This window comes from Gavialis gangeticus, unplaced genomic scaffold (genome assembly GCF_001723915.1).
Source record: "Gavialis gangeticus isolate Ggan-Ray unplaced genomic scaffold, GavGan_comp1, whole genome shotgun sequence".
Taxonomy (NCBI): domain Eukaryota; kingdom Metazoa; phylum Chordata; order Crocodylia; family Gavialidae; genus Gavialis; species Gavialis gangeticus.
Genome location: NW_017729006.1, coordinates 48,878,720 through 48,902,818, shown reverse-complemented (window position 1 = coordinate 48,902,818; position 24,099 = coordinate 48,878,720). Strand labels below are relative to the sequence as shown.

At 45.2% G+C, this 24,099-nt stretch overlaps 1 protein-coding gene across 1 annotated transcript in view; it reads left to right on the top strand.

The window, feature by feature from the left end:
* GABBR2 (gamma-aminobutyric acid type B receptor subunit 2) overlaps positions 1 to 24,099 on the top strand; it is a 1,245,145-nt gene that overhangs the window by 893,109 nt on the left and 327,937 nt on the right. The window contains exon 12 of the mRNA XM_019509192.1: positions 8,697 to 8,804. Within this exon, the coding sequence (XP_019364737.1) occupies positions 8,697 to 8,804 (108 nt within the window). The remainder of the gene's footprint in view (positions 1 to 8,696; positions 8,805 to 24,099) is intronic.

Sequence of the window (24,099 nt, the reverse complement as noted above, 5' to 3'; positions counted from 1 at the left end):
GTGCCCAGAACTGGATGCAATACTCCAGTTGCATTCTCATCAAGGCCATATGTGTGTATATGTGCGTGCGCGCGCACACACACAAACATGTGAAAGAGAGAGAGAGGGAGAGAAAGCAAATTGAAAGATTTATTGAAAGAATTTGACTGTTCATTTAAGAGGCATGAGGAGTTAGAGAATGATTGTATGGACTGAATAAGTGGTTTTCAAATACATTTTGATACTAGATACTATCGTAATAGTCTAAGGCCCCATTAACTTGTTACACTTAAGATGTGAATAAGCAGTTAATCACATCTTAAGTTGTCATCTAGCCAGATGTTCAATCAATTAATGGTGTGATAAAAGGAGGAATGAGCCACAAAGTTATTCCACAATATATGGGCAGTGACTTTGTGGCTCTTTCCTAACATGCCATTAATTGAAAGTGTTGCCAGGGGTCCCTGTAGCTGGAAGCCCCGTTAGCTGACATGGGCCCCTGTGCACCCCAGAACCTGGGAGCTTGCAGCTAACACAGACCCTGAGCCACAGGAGCATTTTCCCTTGCAGATGGGAGCCCCATAAGATGACAGGGCTCTCAGCCACAGGAATGTCTGGAGTGCCCCCATGGCTGGAGCCCGTGTCAGCTGACGAGGCTTCCCATCACGGGAACATATGGTGCAGCCCCCTGGCTGGCAGCTCCATCAGCTTAGGGGGCTGCCAGCTGTGGAAGCTTGCTACTTGCTGGTGCAGGGAGACCCCAGGATTGTGATCCCAGGCACCAGCAGTAAGGCATGATAGGATCTGATTTGCGATCCCACAATTGTGCCTCCTGCCATGCACCTGTGGCATGGCAAGAAGTGCGATTGTGAGGATCATACATAAGATCTCATGGTGCTTTTACCTGCATCCCTCTAGAGGGACCCATAGATAACATAGATAGTGGTAGGCAATATAGATGGAGCTATCTTAAAGTGTACATTAAAACAAGGTCGTATTTTCAAAAGTGCGTGACACTTAGAAAATATTATTGTTGTCAATTATGCGTGTTGATAATTTTGACAAACTGGCTCTGCATTAGATAGAATCAGTTCAACAGTTACAAAGGCTGGTAGATAACCACTTGGCTTCTTATTAGGCAGGGTTTTTTTATTCAAATTGAATACCACAGTCAAAGGAAATTGAATGAGTGTTCTATTTTACATGATAATATCTAATACATAATTTACAGGTTTCTTTCTTTGTGTTGTTGTTGCCATATGCTCTGGCACAAAGGAATCTTTATAGACTCTTAGAATTTGAGGAAGTGAGCCCAACAAAAAAATAAAACTTCAGCATCATGTTTGCCAAGGTTACATTTTTTTCAATCAGCACAACCTCCTCAACAATCTGTGGCATGCTTAAAATAATTGGGACAGAAAACCATAAAATTCTGTCACTTTTATTGTATTTGATATTTTTCCTTTTTCTTTTTTCTGTTATGCTTTTCAGATATTTCCTTGGTCTTTCAAATTTCTTCAAGTGTTTTATATTTTCTATATCATTTCATTCAACTTCAGTCACTGCAGGTGGGATTTTCAATAGAGCCAAAGGGCAATAGGCCTGCAGACATGAATCTTTCTTTCAGAATCTTTCTTTCTTTCCCTCAGCCATTTCAACATCTTGGGGGAAGAGGAGGTTAGTTAGCTGAGCTAGTCTAAAGTCAGGCAGAAGGCAGGGCAGGGTAGCAGTGTGGCACCCAAAATACTGCATTTCAGAGACTATTTTTATGAAATTTAAAAGTTGTCGTTGGGTGACAGAAAACAGAAACCTCTTGAGTCTTATTCAGTTATCCTGAATATCTCATTTAATAACATAAGCAACGAAGAACTTTTGCCGATATTGTATTCTCTGAGTTTCATTGCCCACCCCCTCCCCCTGCTTGCAAACTGGGGCCAGGCAGGTTAAATTGGGCCCTCAGCTCCCATCGATGGTTGGAGAGGAGGAATAATTGAAGAGGGGTGCAAACATATACTCCTAGATACATCCCTAGAAATCAGTTTTCAAATCCCATTTTCACCTGATTTGAACAGAAATTTAAACTCATTGGGCGTGTCCAGACAAGCGTGAACATAAGGTATGTGGTGCCACAGACTCGACTGTGGGACTGCACACACTGTACATGCAGGAGTTCCCCACACTGCTAATTTGCAAGGGGAGGGAGGTGGGGATGTTTAATCCCAGTGTCAGTAAAAGCAGGGTGGTGCATGTGGTGGTAGCTTGCATCGCTGGAAACAAGAGCCTGGCTGGCCACAGCCACACTCTGGCTGCTGGCCAGGCTTTGTGCTGCTGGATTGCCATGGCTGCAGCCCCCAGAGGCCATCAGGACCCCAGGTAATGCCGCTGCGGCCTGCCCAGGTGCAGGCCCCAGCCTTCACTACACCACCTGAGGCAAAGTGCCGCACTCCAAAGCATGCGTGCACGAGCATTTCCCAAGGACAAGCAGCAGTGGCAGATATTGTGCTGTTTGTTCCTGGGGGAATTCGTGGGAACACACCCTCTGATCTTATCTGCAAGGAAAGTGCATAACAACCATACTTAAGGGTACTTTAAGGGTGGAAACGGATGTCACCTGCTGTGTCATTTGTGCTACCATAAATTCTTTATGAGAGCACAAATGCTGAGCAAATAGCCATCACTACCCTTTGTTGTGCCACATGAAAGCAAAGTCAGTGGGGCAACAGAAGATGGTAATAGACTTTGCTGCTTTATTGCAGCGGATGTCTATCACCTCTGTGGTGGGAGAGTACAAGCAGCCTGAACTGCTTGCACTCTCTTGCCAGCCCAGGTTGGTGCTCTGGGGGCAAGCACCCGGGGCATGTTCCGGCTTTCCCTGCTTACAGAGAGGCACCATGAGTGATTTCAGAGTGCCTCTTCACTTTCCCCAGTCAGTCAGACCTATGCCCCAGGTCTGGCTGCATGGGGAAAGTGGGGAATTCACATAGTCCTCTGTCCTTCACCATCAAGGGCAGGACAAGGGGCAACATGTGTTTCACCCAGCGAGGTAGATCAGCTATATTGCAACACATTGCAGCACAGCTGATTCATTTCATTCAGGGACATCTATTTTAGCTTAAGAGTCTCTCGCAGGGTGTGAACAGACATAACATTTGAAATGCCTTTGAAGCACTTCAAAAGGTGATCAGACAGATGTACACACCCGCTGAAGAGCTCCAGAAATGGTCGAGGCTCTCCCAGAATAATACTGTAAGAAACCTACTATTCAAAAGAGCTTCAAAATGAAAAGGTTCCTATTCCATGTTCACACTCTACAAAGCAGGACAGGGGACAGCTCAGTCCTCCGTAGCATGTCACATTGCTCCGTTCTCCCTCCGTTTTCCCTTCCCATCCCCCGGGACATTGGGAGAGTGGAGCAGGCTGTCAATGACTGTCCTCCTGTGTGGCCCACACCAGAACCAAGAGATGCACAGAAGGGGTCAGAATGGGGCCCTCCTGTCTTATTGTTTCAGCAGCAGGGAGTCGTAGGGTCACTGCAGGAGAGTGGAGACAAAGTGCAAAGGAGAGTGCTTATTGACAGTGGGTTGAATTGCAGAGCAGTGAGTGCAAAGCATGCACTGGCAACCTGATCTATCCCTCCCTGCATTTTAGACATCAGAGACATAAAATGGCTGACAATACCCTTGTTTTTAGGGATCTCATCTGAAATGTGGAAGAGTTAAGTCAAGTCACTACTTCAATAAGCATTTTTTTATCAGCTTCAATACAGACGAATGGGAGCTAAAAGCCCAAATACATTTAAGGATTGCCTTTGGGCCTATATCTCCTGTAAACTATGAAAATAATTTGTTTAAAATTCAGTCGATAAATTAAGTGATTGCAACAGAGCTGTAGTTCATTGACTTTCAGTGTAAAAGTATATACTTGATTTTCCTGGATGTCTTCATGGAGGATGTTAGAAAAATGCAGTTGTTTCTTCTTAATTAAAGCCCATTTCCATTTTTAAATCATCTGCATATGTTCGGCTAAACAGATCTTATTATATGAAAATATCCTAATATTTTAAGCAGCATGTTTTCCATTACAGCCAATAGTTTGTGTTGTTATAATCTACAAAATCCAAATCGCAAGTACTTAAGCCTTTTTTAACTGCAAGTGATAAAAATAACATTTATCTGAATATCCAGCTAAAACTATGATATGAGCATAATTGAATTTATTAGTATCCCCAACAGGCAACTGCTGTTTCAGTGAGGACAAAACAGAGCCTTATTAGAAAGATGAATGCATCATGTCTTTGCCAAAAACTCACTGAACAGTATACAAAATTACTGAATATTTATTAAAACCAAAAAAAAAATTTTAATACTAAATGCAGTTTTCATGTAATTTGGGGGGGAAAGTTTATTGGAGGTGAAGTAAAAAAAAAATCCATGTTACTTGACATGAAAATAATGGTATGAAGCAGTTTTTCAAAAGTGCTCAGAAATGGCCTATTTCTCCTCTACCTTCAAAGCTCATTGCAAAGCTACTACCTGTAATGTATACTGACTCAAAAACAATTATTCACTTTTTTTAGTCTAAAATTATATCTTGCCATCCTAAAAACCTTTCTCTAGTTATTTCTACCCTCAATACATTCACTTAATCTTTTTAATGATCTTTTTGGTGATGTGTGGCTAACCTTACAGGAAGTACCCAGGTTTCTTAGATAATTTTATCTACCTAAATATATGTTCAAATTAACAATCACATCCTTTCTTCTCAGTTGTGGAAGGGATGTCCTTAATTTGGACATAGGAATGGGAAGGAATTAAAATGACTAAGAAGCAAATACTGAGAGAGAGGCCTTCATTTGCCTTTGAATTTTACGATGTCCTAATGTTTGTCTGTCTGCCATGTCAATGCAAACCTGTAACAACAACAGCAACAACAACAATGGCATCCTTTAGTCTGAGAGAGACAGTGCATATTGCAGCTTATGGTATAAATAGTTTGCAGTGTCTCACGTGACTGAATAATTCAATCTGAGATTTACATGATCTGTGGCAGTGGTTGCAAGTATGTGTCACAGTTGGGTGGTTAAGAAGCTGCTTGCTTCCTACGGACTTTTTCTCTTCAAGCTCTTGGAGCCAATTCCTCTCATGGATTTTAATGCCCGGGTGGAGATGATGACGCTTGCCAAGGTTTCCCATTGGCCAGGATCAATTCCAAATGCCTTCATATCTCACTTGCATTTGTCTTTATAGCGAAGCGTGGGGTATCCTGTTGTTCTTATTCCCTCTAATAGTTCGCCATATAGCATGTTCTTGGGTATATGTCCATCTTACAAACCTGTAAGATGCTGATAAATAATTCAAAGGCAGGTGCCACATGTTTACAGTCCTGAGCCTCCTTTACCCTTCTTGTCAACGTCTCTCTTCCTCTATTCATGTAGGCTCTAATAGTCTCCATCATAGGATCATAGAATATTAGGGCTGGAAGAGACCTTCGAAGGTCAGCAAGTCCAACCCTCTGCTTGAAGCAGAACTGTCCTCAACTAGATCATCCCAGCCAAGACTTTGTCTAGCTGTACCTTAAAAACATCTAAGGATGAAGATTCCACAACCTGTATGGATAACCTATTCTAGTACGTTACTACCCTCCTCTTGAAGAAGTTTTTCCTAATATCTAAACTTCCCTTAGTGCAACTTGAGACCATTGCTCCTTGTTCTGTCATCTGCCACGAGTGAGAACAGTCCAGCTCCATCCCCTTTGGAACCACCCTTCAGGTAGTTGACAGCTGCTATTAAATCACCTGCTCAGTATTATCTTCTCCAGACTGGATAAGCCCAGTTCCATCAGGCTTTCCTCAGAAGTTATGTACCCCAACTCTCAAACACATTTTGATGCCCTGCTCTGGACTCTCTTTAATTTCTCCACACCCTTTCTGGAGAGAAGGGCCCAAATCTAGGCACAGTACTCCAGATTTGGCCTCACCAGTGCCGAATACAGGGGAATAATCACTTCTCTCATCTCCTGGCAACATTCCTACTAATGCTGCCCAGTATGCCACAAGCCTTCTTTGCAGCAAAGGCATGCTGTTGGCTTGTATTCAGCTTATTGTCCACTGTAACCTCCAGGACCTTTTCTGCAGAGCTGCGTCTTAGCCAGTCAGTCCCCAGTCTGTACTGGTGCTTGGGATTGTCCCATCCTAAGTGCAGGACTTTGCATTTGTCCTTATTGAGCCTAATGACTAAGTACAGACATTCAAAAAACCCATGCCTGAATTGATTCAATCTTTTCAGGTTAGTCTAACCTGCATAGATTGGACCAATTTGCAAGTGAATAGACATTCATTTTTGATTCCGGAAATGCACCCACATGCCTGCAGTGGCTCAGGCTAGAAGCTGGGGACACTAGAGTGAGCCCTCCCTTCCCTTCAGCAGCAGCCACAAGGCTGGAAGGAAGCTGACTTGTGGGTGGGGGGGCATGGCCATGGCCAGACACTGGCCAGGACAGCACTTCAGGTGAAGGTGGGGGGGAGAAAGAGGAATTAATTCCCCTGTCTCCCCTCTCTCCCACAGGCACAGGGACCCCACCAGGGGTCTGCCTGGCTTTCCCTGCTGCTGGCCACTCATGCAGCAGGTGGCATGGCCAGAGCCAGTCTAGGCAGCAGCCTGAAACTCTTCCCAGGGCAGCACTGCAAGTGGCCAGCAAGGTGGAAAGCCAGGTAGACCCCGCTTGGGGTCTCTGTGCCTGTGGGAGAGAGGGGATACGGGGGAGTTCAAACCTCCTCCCAACCCCTGATCCTGCTGGGCCACACCCCTCATCCCCTCTACTCCAGTGGGGAAAAGTCTGGCAGGGGCTGCTACATCCCAACCAGGCTGTGCCAGCCAGGTTTCCCACCCCCACCCCCTTGTCAACCAGCCACCACTGCTCCAGGTAGGGATGGGGAGGAGGCAACCCTGCTCTGCTCAAGCAGATAGCATAGTCCAGGGCTGCAAAGCATGCTGGGGGACTGTGATTTAACTTGAACCAGGAAAGGGTCTGGGACAGAAGTTCCATAAACTAGTTTGACCTAAATTAGGTAAGTCTGATACTACATTCAAAACCAGTTTCGACCATTTTGAAACCAGTTTATGTGCACTGAACTTCTGTTCTGTTACAGGTTTAAACCAGTTTCTAATCACTTAAACTGGTTTATCTGTAACGTCTGTCCCTAATTGTCCCAAAGCAGAACTTTGCACTTGTCCTTATTGAACCTCATGCAATTTCTTTTGATCCAGTCTTCCAATTTGTCAAGGTCTCTCTTAATCCTACCCTCCAGCATATCTACTATTCTTCCCAGACTGGTGTTATCTGCAAAGTTGCTGAGGGACAGATCATCACAAGATCTGTCCTTAAACCCACATGACCCTCCAAAAATACTGTTTCACTCCCTCTCCCCCTTTGTTGCCAAACATATTAATGTTCTACATAGAACTGTTGTGTCAGATGATTCCCAATCAACCTTACCAGCCTTACCCATGACCTGAGTTTTTAGACTTGCTCCAAGGCATTCCTTCCCTCAAATTTCCATCAGCCTTTTAAGACTACCATCTTCCCTGTCACTTAGAGCCACATTCTGTTTTGTTTTTTTTATACAGCTCTCTCTGTCAGACCTTGCCTTCCCACTACTACCTACACAATTTCATTAAGCTTCTACCTTTTCTGTAATGCCCAGGGTTTTTTTCAGATTGTCGTCGTTTCAGACTTCAACAACTGTAATTGCATTTTATCAGGCCTGGAAACCATCCACTTTGCCTTTCTCAAGTATGTTCAAAATATGGCTGTTAGGATTCTCTTCCTTGCTTGCTGCTGTCAACATATCATGTCTCTTTGCATCCCTCCACTAGCTCTCTCCCTCACTATGTAAGCACACATTAATTATCTGTAGACTCTTTTGACATTAGTTTTGCCATGTCTGGGTGTATCTACATGAGATGGTTAATGTGTAGTATACTGACTGACTGCACTTTACAACATCATGGCAAAAACAGTGCTATTACACTGTTGTGCAATAGTATTAGTCTACTGCACATTAACCATCATCAAAAAAGCATGCAGTTACTGCACGTTTATTTAGTACTTTCTTTTGCAAGTACTAAATTTTAATGATCAGTAGGCACTGCAGTAATGAATGTGTAGACACGCCCTCTGTCATCGTGCTAACATATTGTACCTTTGACTCACTCCTTAGCTCTACTAAACTTGCAGCCTTTGATGGCCCAGTTGTTTGTTTCTCCCATGGACAAACTGGCAAAGTTACAGTAACATTATTCCATTTGTCACTTTTTCTAAAACTGGAGAAATTAAAAAGTTAGAGAGTGAAAAAAGCAAATACTTAGCATAATTTTTATTAAAATAGAAGTAAACATAAATGGGGGATGTGGCTTCATTATTCATTCCAGTAGTACCAATTCAGCATTTATCTTACTGCACTTAGCAGGGAAAAATGCAGAGAAATTACACATTTTGAAAATTAAAAATATTTCAATAATTTTTTCACAAAAATTGCAAGAATGAAAAGGTTTCATCTGTGACTGTAAAGCAGAGACAGGTTTGCAATTTTCAGAGAATTTTGTGAAGTTGTTTTACCTTTTATGACAACTTCCAGAAACAATAGATACTCAACCTATTTAGACAAATTAACACATTCAAATGATCTGTAAATGGTTGTGTCTTTTCTTTTATTTTAGGTCCGAACATGGATTCTCACAGTAGGCTACACAACTGCATTTGGAGCAATGTTTGCAAAAACGTGGCGTGTTCATGCAATTTTCAAAAATGTAAAAATGAAGAAAAAGGTAAGGAAATAGCTATTTATCTTTTTGACATAATAAAATTGTCACCAGGAAGGGTTATTATACATCCTGGATATCCATATTTCCATCAAAGTTGTAATATCTACATTTTCTAAAGTAGGTCATATTGAAATATACAGAGAACATTAAAATTTGCATTTCTTTTTTTAATAGTATTTAAGAGAGCGTTGTATGCTTAGAGTTCATAGAATGAATCGGACAGAGTGGCATCTTAGATCTGGTACAGAAGTTTAATTCACTGGTCTAACCTAGATCAGTTAGATTTGAGTGCACATCAAACCAAGTCTATCTTAGACTGGGTTCCACCATTTTTAGACTGGTCTGTTCTGTTATAGGTATAGATCGAGTTCTGATCACTTAAACCAGTTTATGTGTAATCTCTGTACCTGACCTTAGAGGCTAACTCAGACTCTTCAAGGTGTCATCCACTTGGCCTTCTGTTGGACCAACATGGCTAACTACCTTTCTTTAGTAGTTCATTGAATGAAAAGACTGAAGAAACCCTGCTTTTCACTCTCACTTATATTCTGTGGTATACTAAGTCCCAGCATCAATAAACTCCACAAGGTATATCCTTAGCTGATATAAAATGGCAGAGACCCTGAGCAAAACTCCAACTGGAATATATAAGTACTGCAAACTAAACTTTCTCCTAGAGTGTAGGTAGGGCTAGGGGAACAACAAAACTATTCTTTTAGAATTCTGTTATTTTAATTTTGATTGAAAAATCCGGGACATTGATTAAAATCAGTTAAAACTGAGCCACTGTAATAATCTGAATCTAGTTTTTAAAAAGGCACTACCATACCCATCTTATTGACAAAATATTTCCAATATACACAACAGCAATCTAAAAAATAGTAGAGGCATAGCATGAGATACAGCAGTGCTAAATTATTCTTTTTCTAACATGACTTTTCTTCACATTCAATGTTTTAGATCAGATAGAAGGAAATTTCATTAAACTGAAGTAATTTTGTTGGAAAACTGTGAATTAAAATTTGCATGAAAATATAAGTCCAACAAAAAATATTGGTTACTATAGAGCTAAGATCAGACAGCTACCATACACAATTCCATAAATTCAACAGTAATATTATTCTAACAAAGAATAAAGGACCAAATAGAGCTGATGAAAGGGGAAGGTTATGCTGGAAGCTACTCATGTACATCTCTCTAAATTTCCTATGCATGCACACTTTAACAAGATTTTTAATGGTTAAAAAATCTTAATATTAGTTTATTATTTTTACTAGAGGATTGCAATGTGAAAAGCATGGGAAATAACAGGAAGAAACAAAGTCCTAGTACAATCACAGAAGTATGTAACTGGGATAACTGAGACTTAGTGGGATAGTTTGCATGACCTAAGTTTTGTCATAGATAGGTATAGCTTGTTCAGGAAGGACGTGCCAGAAAAAAATGTGGTGATACTGTTTTTATATATATATGATGCACACTTGTCCTGAGGTCTGGTGTAAAGTGGGAGGTAGACTGTTGAAAGGCCCTAGGTCAAGATAAAAAGCGAGAACAGAAAACTTGATGTTATGATTGGTATCCACTATAGTCCACCAAATGAGGAGGAAGAGCTGAATGCATTTTTTGTCAACCAACTAACCAAAGCATCCATATCACAGGATCTGGTTTTCATACAGGGTTTAAATTACCATGACATCTGTTGAGAGAGTAACTCAGCAGCACACAGACAGTCCAGCAAGTTTTGGGGGTGTTGAAGATACATTTTTGGTACAGATAATGGATATCTCAACTAGGGGAGATCGATGTCTCTGCTTGCTGCTTATAAATGGAGAAGAACAGGCTGAGAATGTGAAAATGTAAGATTCTTGTTGCATGGGACCCTCCGAGGTGTTTTATTTAGATTGTAGAAAGCATTATATATAACGTTGTGTTCTGAGCAGTTGCACAATAATGCTTACCACAATCTCCCAAGTTGGGTCTCTGCTACAGCAGACAGAGAGGGGCATGGAGATGCAAGTTTGGGAAAGGGTGCTACCCCTGCTGCTGGATTCTGCTAATACTCTAGGATTGGAGCTGGTTCAAGACTCCAATGTGGTCTCAGGCCTGGGACTGACAAGCAGATGATTATCAGTCCCCACCCCACACCAAACCAGAATTTTTAACCATTTCTCCTGTGGTGCTGGAGCTGGGGCTGATGATCTGCTGACTGTCTGCCCCAGCCCTGGCACTGGAGCCAATTCAAGACTCTGGTGCAACACAGGAGCTGGAACTGACAATCAGATGATTGGCAAGAATCAGCTGATCATCAGTCCCAGCGTGCACACTAGGACTGGTTCAGCACTCCAGCACAGTGCAGGGCTGTGACTGACAGCACTGGAACTAGTTTGAGACTCTGGTGCAGTCCTAGGGCTGGGACTGACAATCAGCTGATTGTTGGTCTCAGCCCCAGGACTATACTGGAGCTGGTTGGAAACTCTGCTGTGGTCCCAGGGCTGGTTCTAACAATTAGCTACTTTTGGTCTTAGCCCCAGGATCCACCAGAACCAGTTCCAGACTCCTGTGTGGTACTGGGGCTGGGACCCACAATCAGAGGATGTTGGGGCCCCAACCCTGGGACTACAATAATTGCATTATATCTGTGGAACAGTCCAACATTAACTCAACACAGATTACTTCATATAGTCTGCAGATACACCTTGATGAAACAAGCTAACTTTGCTATGATACAACGTACGGTATCCTGCTTGATTGCACAGACTCTTGAATTTTAAGCGCATTTAACACGTGCTAAGTGTCTTGTGCAACATGGCTCTAAGGCAAGTTGGGTGACAGTGACCAGGAAATGATAGAATTCAAGATCCTAAGGAAAGGAAGGAAAGAGAGGAGCAGGATAAAAGGCACTGGACTTCAGAAACCAAGGGGCAGGACTGATCCCATGAGAAGCAAGTCTGAGGGTAAAGAGGAGTCCAAGAGAGCTGGTTGTACCTTAAAGAGGCCACATTAAAGGTGTAAGAGCAAGCTATGCCTGTGAGAATGAAGGATAGGAAGTACTCCCAGGAATCAGCCTGACAACGCAATGACATTTCCAAAGATTTGAAACTCAAAAAACAATCCTACAGAAACTGAAAACTTGGGCATACTATTAGGGATAAGTAAGCATAAGCATTTCACACAGGCATACGAGGAAAAAATCAGGAAGGTCAAGGCATGAAGTGAGATGCAGCTAGCAAGAGACATGAAAAGAAACAAAAGAGCATTATACGAGTATGTTAGAATTAAGGGAAAAATTTGGTCCCTTTGTGCAGTGTTTCTAACCAGTTGATCGCAGTAATTATGAAAGGGTTGTGAGCAATCATGGAAAAATGTGGAAAATCAGGAATTTTCTCCTTTAAAGGAAAAAAACCTGGGAAACTTCAGGTTTCTCCTTGCAGGGGCTGCTTGGGGCTGGGGGGAAGTGGGCGGAGGGCAATTAGGCAGGGGTGCCACCTTCATGTGCATGTGTACACATGCACATGGCAGCCAGGCATCATAAAAAGCATCTCCTGCAACTCCTCACAGGTAAGTCTATGGTATGCGGGCCATGGACAACAAATCGGGGGGGGGGGCACAGGTGACACTGGGGGGGGGGCAGGTGCACCATGGGGCTGCAGTCTGTCTGGACTGGCACAGGCAGGAACCACCAACACAGCCCAGTGGGCAGGACCCAGAGCAGGAGGTCAGAGCAGCGTGGTGTGACTGCATGAAGAGTAATGGATGGCAGGGTCACCACACTGCCCTCACTTCCTCTCACCTCCACCACACCCCTCAGGCCACGGCTCTACTCTGGAGGGAAGGTGAGGTGGCGGGCAGCATGGGCAACCTGAGGGGAGTGGCGGTGGGTAGGCCATGGTGGTGGGGTAGAGTTGTGGCCCAGTGTACAAGTGGCTGGAGGCAGGTTGAGATGAGGGCAGTGCACCCCCCGTCAATTACTCCACATGCTGCTGGCAGCCTGGCTGGCATGGGGGTCCTGGTAGTAGTGGCAAGAGCAACAATGAGTTTCCATGCCCCACTCCCGGTCCTGTCAACTTGGATGGTTTCTGCCCATGCCGGTCTAACCAGGCTGCAGCCCAATGCCCACTGTACCTGCAAACCTCCTTCTGCCCCATTCTCTCACCCTTTGCCCCACATACTGAGGGGTTGGGACCCAAAAGCAGGTTAGGAGTGAGAGGCACCAACAGGGTTAAGAGGGTAGAGGGGCTGTGGGTTGGGACTGAGGGGCACCAGTAGGGCCAGGGAGCTATGAGTCGGGGGCAAGGGGCACCAGCAGTTTGCATTGTGCAAATTGCACAGTGATGAATTACTTGGGAGTAATGGAGGGCCACATGTTGATATTGCTGTTAAAGCTTTCCTGTTGATGTTGATTTCTGTGTTTAAAATTAAGACTGTTGTGTTGCTTTACCTTGTAGTGAGTAATAAGTATTTGGGGGCTAAAATACTTGTGTGTTTTCTACTTAAACTATTTACTGGGTCAGGACTGGCTATCAGTGTTTACATATGGGTCCTGGTACAAAAAAGGTTAAGAACCTCTGCCTTATTGAATGGGGGGAACAATCTACTAAGACATGATGCAACAAAGGCTGAAACATTTAATGTCTTTGGGTGTTTATACACATGCTCTGGGAGTGGGTGGGGGATGTTTTAATAAGAGTGGCTCTGAGAGCCACTCTAATTAAAGCTTCCAGAGCATTTTGTGTATCAGTGTCCCTCTGCTTCAAAATGGTGGTGGGGTGCTTTATCTAAAGCTGTTCAAATGAGCTTTAGATAAAGCACCCCCACTGCCATTTTGAGTTGTGGAGACACTGATACATGAGACACTGGAAGCTGCGGGAGCACAGTATTTACCAGACTTCAGGAGACTCAATTAATCTGGGGCACCAGATAGAGGAGCTCCAAGCTGCAGTCCAGAGACTGTGTGCCATCAGGGATGGTGAGCAGGAGATAGACTCCTACTGCTAGGCTCTTCATCCCTTGGAGGCTGAGGGTAGACCAAGGTCACCTGCCAGGACAAGGGAGGACTCAAGGATCTCCCATACTGTCCAGCCAAGGGATTGAACCAAGGTAGTCAATGGTCCCAAGGCCTGCTGCACCAGGGTCCCCTCGCCTCTAAAGCTTTGCAACAGGTATGAACCTCTTGCAGCCCCAGTAGAGCCTGAAGAGCTGCCACCTCCTGCAGGCAATGGAGGCTCACTCACAGCTACTGTCCCTGCTCTCCCTGAGGCCAAATATAGAGTGGTCATTGTGGGAGACTCCCTCTTGAGGGGGACTGAGGGTGCAATCTGCCACCCCAACCCTTTAGCCCGGGAGGACTGCTGCCTCCCGGGAGCCCGTACCCAGGACATAGTGGAGAGGATCCCAAAGCTCATCTGACCCACTGACCACTACCCTATGCTCCTTATCCATGTGGGCACGAATGACACAGCTTAGAGCAATCCCAGCCAGGTCTTGAGAGGCTACAGGGCTTTGAGAACAGGGTTTAGGGGGTTGGGGGCGCAGATGGTGTTTTCCTCGATCCTCCTGGTTTCAGATTATGGGGTGAGGAGGGAGAGGAGGATCAAGGTAGTTAACCAAAAACTGTGGCACTGGTGTCATCGTGAAGGCTTTAGCTTCCATGATCACAGTCCGCTCTTTGTTGAGAGATTCAGTGGTCTGCTGGGAAAAGATGGCCTCCACCTCACTGCACTGGGGAAGAGGCTCTTCTCAGCCAGAATGGCTGACCGGCTCGACCAGGCTTTAAACTAAGCCTGCCGGGGAATGAGGGGACTACCGCCACAGCAAACCCACTGGGCAACTTTTGCAAATCCAGCAGGCTAAGGCACTCAAGGGAATCCACCCCTACCCCAGACCCAGAACAATGCATAGGGAAGACTAGGGCCTCCAGTGGGACACTTACATGTCTGTATACCAATGCCAGGAGCTTGGGAAATAAACAGAAGGAACTTTTCCTCCTGCTAAACAAGAATGACTACGATCTCTTAGGGATGACGGAGACTTAGTGGGACTCCACCTATGACTGGGCCACAGGCATAGATGGCTATACCTTGTACAGGAGAGATCATGTAGACAAAAGGGCAAGGGTGTAGCTGTCTATGTCAAGGAAAGCTACACATCCCTGCAAGCTGATATTGGCATCCAGGCTGAACAACTGGAGACTCTCTGAGTTAAAATCTGTGGTGAACATGGCAGAGGTGACACAATGGTAGGAGTGTACTACAGACTTCCTAATCAGGATCAAGAACTTGACCAGGAATTCACCAAGGAACTGACTGAAGCTGCATGCTCCCAGGGCATGGTTGTCATGGGAGACTTCAACTACCCAGGCATCGCGTGGGAAGAGCACTTGGCCAAATCTGAACAGTTGTAAAGCTTCCTCACATGCATGGACAAGCTCTATCTGACTCAAGAAATCTATGGACTGACAAGAGGCAAAGCTCTGCTCAACCTGGTACTGGCAATGGGGGATGATCTAGTCAGTGACTTAATGATGGAGGGGAAGCTGGTAGACAGTGACCATGAGCTGATCAGTTTCACTATCCACTGTAAAGCTGGCAAGTCAGTCAGCAATGCAGAAGTCCTCAACTTCAGGAAAGATGACTTTGACAAGCTCAGGAGGCTTGTTGGCAAGCCCCTAAGGGACCATGACCCAAAGGGGAGGGGAGTTCAGGATGAGTGGTTGCTCAAACATGCAATCCTAAAAGCACAAGCAATGTCTATCCCATCTCAGAGGAAAGGCAGCAAAAGGGCACAGCAGCCCCCTTGGCTCTGCAAGGAATTTGTGGACCTCCTGCATCTAAAAAGAAAGACCTGTAAAGAATGGAAGACTGGAACCATCTCAAAGGAGGAGTATTCTGCACTGGTCCAGACTTGTAGGGAGCAAACCAGAAAAACCAAGCCTGCGACTGAACTCCAACTGGCTATGCATATCAAAGACAATAAAAAGTCCCTTTTTAGATATATGGGGAACTAGAGGAAAAGCAAGGGTAACATTGAACCCCTGCTAAACCAGATGGGACAACTGACGCCCAGGAAAAAGCCAACCTGCTTAATGGATATTTTGCCATCGGTTTTTCACCAGCCCCAAGGGACGGCCCTGTTCAATACTGTACAAGACGGCCTGGGTGAGGGAGAATTGTTACCCTACATCAATGTAGACCATGTGAAGGAATACCTTGAAAGGCTGGACACTTTCAAGTCAGCTGGCACAGACAGTTTACATCTCAGGATAATTAAGGAGCTGGCAGGCATCATAGCTCAGACACTGGCATGCATCTTTGAGAACTCGTGGCACTCAGGTGAAGTGCCTGAAGATTGGAAGAAGACCAATGTCATGCCTATCTTCAAGATAGGGAGCAAAGTAGATCTGGGAAACTACTGGCTCATCAGCCTGACCTCTATCCTGGGCAGGATTTTGGAAAAAATTATCAAAGAGACCATTCATGATAAACTGGCTGATGGCAACATCCTGAGGGATAGCCAGCACGGGTTTGTTGCGGGTAGGTCTTGCCTGACCAATCTCCTCTCCTATGACCAAGTGACATATCACCTGGACAAGGGAGAAGAGATTGAGATCATATATCTTGATTTTTAAAAAAGCCTTCAATCTGGTCTCCCATGATCTTCTCATGGAAAAATTGGTCAACTGTGACCTCGGCTACATCACAGTCCAATGGCTGGGGAATTAGCTCCGAGGTCAGACCCAGAGAGTGGTAGTACATGGAAGTAAATTATCGTGGTGTGCCATGACCAGTGGGGTCCTCCAAGACTCCATCCTTGGGCCTATACTCTTTAACATCTTTATTAATGATGTAGACATTGGTATCAGAAGTGGACTGGCCAAGTTCACGGATGACACCAAACTTTGGAGTAAAGCATCCACACCTGAGGATAGGATGGTGATCCAGGCCGACCTAGACAGGCTCAGAAAATGGGTGGACGAAAACCTGATGGCATTCAACACCGAAAAATGCAAGTTACTCCACCTTGGGGGGGGCGGAAAACCCACAGCATGCTTCTAGGCTTGGTAGTGCTATGCTTGTTAGCACTACGGCCAAAAGGGTTTTGGGGGTCATGATTGACCACAAGGCGAATATGAGCCACCAATGCAATGTCACAGCTGGTAAACCGAGCAAAACTCTGGCTTGCGTCCATAGATGCTTCTCTAGCAAATCCCAGAATATCATCCTCCTACTGTACTTGGCCTTGGTGAGGCCACAGCTGGAGTACTGAATCCAATTCTGGGCTCCACAATTTAAAAAGGATGTGGAGAAGTTTGAGAGAGTCCAGAGGAGAGCCACGTGCATGATCAGAGGGAGGAAACCAGGCCTTATGGTAAAAGGCTGAGAGCCATGGGACTCTTCAGCCTGGAAAAGCTCAGGCTCAGGGGGGAACTGGTGGCTGCCTATAAGAATATAAGGGGTGTACATTAGGATCTGGGGGAACACCTGTTCACCAGAGTGCCCTAAAGGACAGCAAGGTCAAGCGGTCACAAACTCCTCCAAGACCGTTTCAGGCTGGACATAAGGAAGAACTTCTTTGCTGTCCAAACCCCCAAGGCCTGGAACAGACTGCCTCCAGAGGAGGTGCAAGCACTCTGGACTCCTTTAAAAGACATTTGGATTTTTATCTTGCTGGGATCCTTTGACCCCAGCTGACTTCCTGCCCCTAGGGTAAGGGGCTGGACTCTATGATCTTCCAAGGTCTCTTCCAGCCAATGTCTGCAAAATCTATGAAACGGAGTCTGCTCTGACACACTGTAATTACAGTGTCAGAGCAGCCTCGCTGCTTGTGTATAAGCACCCTTTATTACTTCAGTCTTCATGAATAATGTCAGCTGTCAGCTGATAAATGCAATTTGCACCTGGAGGAGATCAGCCTAGAATAGCCTAGAGCAGGTTAGAGATTACTTAGAGAAACTAGATGTTTTCAGGTCATCAGAATCAATGGGATGAATCTGAGAATACTCAAGGAATGGACTAAAGTAATTATAGAGCCATTGGCTATTCTTTTTGAGGCCTTGTGGAGACTGGGTGGGGTCACAGACAATTCACAAAGGTCAAATATAATGCACATCTTTATGAGAGGGGAAAAGGAGGATGTTGGGAGTTGCAAAATCATCAGTCTGGCCTTGATATCTGGACAAACTATGGAGCTGGTCATGAAGGAATCTTTTTCTGCATATCTAGAAGATTCTGAGGTGATCAGGAGCTGCCAGTGTGCATTCAGCAAGGGGAAGTAATGCTTGACCAACCTGATTTCCTTCTACAATAAGATGACAGCCTCTATGGATCGGAAAACTGGATTTAAAATGATAGAACGTAGTCTAAGATTACCACCCCCCTGCAGCAAACGTGTGTTCTGTTTGCTACCAGTCTAAACTACATCACTTACAGAAAACCTTGTAACTTAGGTTGATTTCACCTTTGGCTTTTTGAATGTTTCTACCTAAGCTATGAGTCAACGATGTGGTCTTGTTGCAAAGAATTCCCAATACTATACTGGTTGTATTAACAGGACTGTTGCTTGCACATTGAAGGCAGTGGTTCTTCTCTGTTCAGCACTTATGAAGCCACACCTAAAGTAGTGTCCAGTTTTGGGTACTGTACTCAAAAGAATAGAAGCATATATGAGTCCAGAAAAGAAAAACAAAAAGATTAGAGGCCTAGAAAACAGGACTTAAAAAGGAAAACTTGAAGGAAAAAAGAAGATACTAAAGCAGAATGTGATAACAGTCTTTAGGGTGGCTATAAGAAGGACAGTGATAGACTATTCTTTGTGGATTCAGGGGAAAGGACAAAAAATAAATTGCAGGAAAGTTGGGTATTATGGAAAAGCTTTATAATTACGAGAGTGATTAAATGCGGAAATAGATTCCTTAGAGGGGTTGTGGAATTCCTATCCTTGGAAATTTGTAAGATTAGGTTGGACAGACCCTTGACTGAAATGCTTCAGTTATGGATGACCTTGCCTTGAGCAGGGAGTGAGGCTGTCATGGGGCGGGGTCCTAAGAGCAGCCGTAATCTCTCCTGGCACCCCCTGCCATGCCAAGTCGGTGTCAATGCACCCTCATTCTCGCCCGCCACATCTTTGATGTTAAAAGTATTAAGAGTATTAAGGGAGGCTGCCTTTAGTCCTCCTTGACACGGTACCCCTGACGTACTCCAGTCTGTGCCCCATCTAGGGTGACTCGGTGCCCTCATGCCTTAAGGGCTACGCGTGGCTCCTACCTCCCCTGATACCACACCCCAAGCCTCACAGATGTACCAGACGTTGTCTAGTTAATTACGGTTGCCCACGCCCTCCGGGCTTGTCTTATACTCGTGGCCCACACAAGGGCCCTTCTCTGCACCCACACCCACACTGGGGCAATCTCTGCCTGCATTGGGGCTTCTCACAATCCCACAATTGAGGCTTAGGTGGCCATAGCCATGCCTGGCCCCCAGACCCCCTTCTCGGGTCTTGCACCCCACTGGGGCTTCCCACAATAGAGGCTCAGGTGGCCATAGCTGTGCCTGGCCCCCCCAGACCCCCTTCTTGGGTCTCTCGCCCGCACTGGGGCCTTTCCCTGTGCTCTCGCCTGCACTGGGGCCGGGGTCGATACACCCCAAAACTCTGCGCCCTCTCTGGCGCTGGGTCTGCACACTACCGTTGAGCCCCCATGAGGCCTCCTCCAACCCCTATTAGCCTCACCCGGTCCTCTGATATAATAACAAACAACAAATGCAATAACAGGAGCCAACCAGCTATAACTCAAACTAAGCCTCCTGGCTAAAACGCAATCTGTAAGCCACCTGGCTAATCATCATTCAGATCCCTACCAGGGCTTTCTCCACCCAGTCCTCAAACCAAAGCTGTTCAGGCCATTAAACTTCTCTAGGCTGCATACTCCAGCAGAGCTCTTTCTCCCTTGGATGTTAGCAGGGAACTGCCTGCTTGGCCTCAGCCTGGGCTGTTTATATAGGCCAGGCCCTGCCCCCTTCTGGTCAGCTAACCAAACTGCGGTTGCCCCGGCAACCAGCACCTGCACCTTATCCTAGGAGCAGGGCACTGAAGTGCCCTGCGACAGAAGCTATATGGCCTCCTCCAATCCCTTCCAGCTCTACTTTTCCATGATTGTATAATTCTACAAAGAGGTATGGTTGAGTGAGGTGGTATATGCATATTATCAGAGACAGACATTGCTCTGAAGAACATGTGTTCTTCATAGAAAAGGGGGTGTTATTTTCTTTTTACAGAATTGGGGGATCAAGGCACAAAGCACAGGTCACAAAGGAAGTCTGTGGCAGAGATAGAAATTGAAACTGGAACTCCTGCATTCTAGTCCAGTGCTTAAACGTGGCAGCAGGGAGCCACTAGGCTCTTCCCAGCGATGGCACAGACAGGGCATGGGGGGTCCCACAGGCTCCATCCCCTTTGGCCTGGCAACCTCTGTTCCAGGCCCCCCCGGGTGGTGCGGGGCTGGGGCTGGTGTGGGGTGGCGAATTTACACCAGCTTTGCTCTGGTCCCTGCCCAGTCTCAGCCCCATTCCTCTCTATAGCCTTTCCCCCTCCTCCCCAGACTTTCCTGCAGGGGCAGGGGGCATGTGCGTGTGCATTCAGCCCCACAACTTTTGTTCTCTCTCCACCTGTGCCACCCCCCGCACCTATCTCTGAGTTCACCAGCCACACTTGAATTATGGCTGCCCCAAGAAGGTTATACTGAGTGAGAGGAGAGGATGCTGAGATCCCGTCATAACCTTTAGCACTTCCCTGCAGAGGACCACTGTCATGGGCAGCTTCTGCCGTCTGAGTCCAAGGATCCCCTTTCCAAGAATCTAAACATTTCTGAATGAAGCTAATTTATTTTAAGACTTTTTTCTTTCGGGAAATTATATTTTACATTGGGCCAAATCCCAAATTCAGTTATGTGCTTTTAAACCATTTAAGTCAAGTTTCAGCCAGTGTAACTGAGAGTAAAAGTTAGTTTATACCCATTAGTCCCAGTATTATATTTATATTTGGCATGTCTACACGAGACACTGCGCAGCAGCGCATCACAGCACCAACAGTGCTATTATGTTATTGCACAGTACTATTAGTCTGCTATGCAGTAACCTAAGTAAAAGGCGTTTGCTGGCACTACTGCTCAGTAACTCCAGTTACTGTGCATTGATTTAATACTTGATTGTACAAGTACTAATTAATGCTCAGTAGCCAATGCGCAGTAGCATCTTGTGTAGATGTGCCCGTTGAGAACTATCTCATTTTCATCACTACACATCATGTAACTGGTGTCAGCTGGAACTAACAATTCAATCTACTTAATTTTTCATTAAGAATTCCCTTCACATTTTCTGGAAAGCCATGTGACTTTTGACCAGGAAATTGCCCCCCTCTAACATTCTTTGCCAATATTCTGTGAATTAAATTTCACCCATATACTTTTCCTCAACTAGTCCCATCACCTTCACTGGGAATATTTGCAGAGTACAGTACTTAAATTTAAAAAACTGACTTCTAGTGGTTAGCCTGGCTTGCTTCTAAGTTGGCAGTTATACATTTTGAGTTCTGTTTACAGAAGAACAGAAGTAGATGTGAGAATATGACTTTAGGATACCAAACTGCTGCCCAGTGAACTGCTTCATCTCAAGAGAGGTAGAAAACAGTAGAACAGTTTGTTAGTGGACTGAAACCCAATTTATCTGCCTTCTGATTCAGAAAGATAGGCATTCACATTATTTTTTTACTTTAATTTCCTTTGCCTTTCTTAGTTGAGTGTCCTGTTCCAGAATAATTTATAAAGTATCAGCTTTAAAAAGAATACAATTTTATAGCAAGAAAGACAAATTTAGTTGTCTATAAGAAATGTTTAACTGTAGTATATTTTTCATTTCTGGCTTACCAAGATAAATATATACTATTTAGACAGGAAACATGACTCAGAAACACAAAGTTTTTTCTTGTACTATATATTTTACAGCAAGGACAGTGCAATTGCCTTCATGGTTGTTTTGTATCATATTTGAATGTTAGTTTCCTCCTATCCTCAAAATAGAGCAACATTCTAAGGAATCATTGCAGTGACAGAAAAGAGAGAATACCTAACATTTTTGGTCAGGTTTAGCTCACAGGTGATGATTATGAAGCAAAAAGTTTTCATGCATGATATGAACGTTGTAACAAACAAAAAGAATCTCTAATGTTCTTAAATTGACCAAGAATGACTGTCTGAAAAAGAAACTTTAACAAGGTTTAAAAAGCTTTAATTATTTGATGAGCTCAGCCAGAACAAATCCATAAATTCAAATGTATAAAACAGGGTGTGCCTACATGTGCTTTACTGTGCAGTAGACTTGCTGTGGAGTAAAGTGTCATTGTCTACATGTGCAAAGAGATTAGGGCGCAGTAGACTAATTTACTGTGCTGCCAGATAGTCCGTTCAGATACAAGTTGTATGCAGAACCATAGAAAATGACTGCATGTGTAGATGGTGATGTTGGGATTAGTATATTCAGTTGCATTAATTGCATGTGTAGATGTGCCCACAATAAAATAATTGAAATATCCCATAGTTTATTCTTATATAGAAGTTCCAGGGTCCATCTGTTCATAAATGCATCAGTAAAATGTACCAAACCTTGACTACCGTCATGGATAATGTAGGTAGATTGTGAAGAAAATTTCTTAATAGTAAAATCTATTACAATGGGAAATAGACTACAAAGCTCCCAAACCTATGGCCTCATTCATTTAAAAGTAGACTGAATAAAGCAGCAAAGAAGAGAATATATTGGAGGAAGTTATTCTGCATTAGCAAAGAGAACAGTCTTGTCTAAGATTTTGCAGTCTACAGAACACTTGGCTTATGCAATTCTGATCTGTTTAGATATTTTTTGTTGTGCATGGGAATGTTCAGAAAATTCTTAGCATAAGACTTTCATAGCTTTCATAGACATTCGGGTTGGAAGGGACCTCAGAAGATCATAGAGTCCAGCCCCCTCCCCGAAGGGCAGGAAGTCAGCTGGGGTCATAGGATCCCAGCAAGATAAGCATCCAATTTGCTCTTGAAGGTGTTCAGTGTAGGTGCTTGAACCACCTCCAATGGCAGGCTGTTCCAGACCTTGGGGGCTTGGACAGTAAAGAAATTCTTCCTTATGTCCAGCCTGAAACGGTCTTGCAGTATGTCACGGGGGCACTCGGGTGCCCCGTGCCTAAGTAGGGATTAGGGCCTCTGCTAATTGCCAGGGCAGCTCAGGTGCTGGTTGCTGGAGCAACCAGGTGGGTCAGGTGACCAGAAGGGGGCAGGGCCGGGCCCTTCTAAACAGCCAGGACGGAGCCTGGCTAGCAGTTCCCTTCTGGCAGTCTGAGGTGTAGGAGCTCTGCAGGAGAGCTAAGCTGAGCAGTGCAGCCTGAGCACCCAGAGGGCTGCAGTATGGAAAGGGTGGAGAGAAGCCTGACCGGGAGGCTTTGGGCCAGAGAGCCAGGTGGGCCTGGACTTTAGGTTACAGCCGGTAGGCTTATTGTTTTGTTACAGCCGGTAGGCTTATGGTTCTGTTGTGTATATCACCGGAGGACCGGGTGAGGCTGTAGGGGTGTGAGGAGGCCTTACGGGAGCTCCCCAGTAGTCTGGGGGTTCCTGGGTGCCCTGTTTGGGGCACAGAACAGTGCCTGGGAGGCACGGCAGCTTGGCACCAGTGTGGTGCGGTGTGTGGGGTTGAGACCCCAGCCCGTGAGGGCGGTACTCGGCCCAGTGAGGGCATAGGACCCCGAGAAGGGTCAGGGGACCAGGCACGGCTGCGTGCCACCGGAGCCCCGGCACCGGTGAAGGCCCGAGACAGGGCTGGCGTGCAGGCTCGGTAGGAGCGTGGGACAGGCTCGGTGAGAGCCACGGGCGCAAGGAGTGCGGGACAGAGCCCACAGCAGGGCAATAGAGAAGGCTAAGGGGGGACCTGGTGACTGTCTATAGACTCACTAGGGGGGACCAGAGGGGTTTGGGGGAGACGCTGTTTCCCCTAGCGCCCGCTGGCATAACAAGGAGAAATGGGCACAAGCTGTTGGAGAGGAGGTATAGATTGAACATCCGCAAAAACTACTTCACCGTTAGGGCGGCTAGGAGCTGGAACCAACTTCCAAGGGAAGTGGTGCTGGCCCCTACCCTGGGGGTCTTTAAGAAGAGGCTGGATGCCCACCTAGCTGGACTCGTTTGAGTCCCATTTCTCTTTTTGGGGTTTTTGTTGTTCTCTTTTTGGGGTTTTTGTTGTTCTCCCGCCCTGGCGTAGGTCCCTTC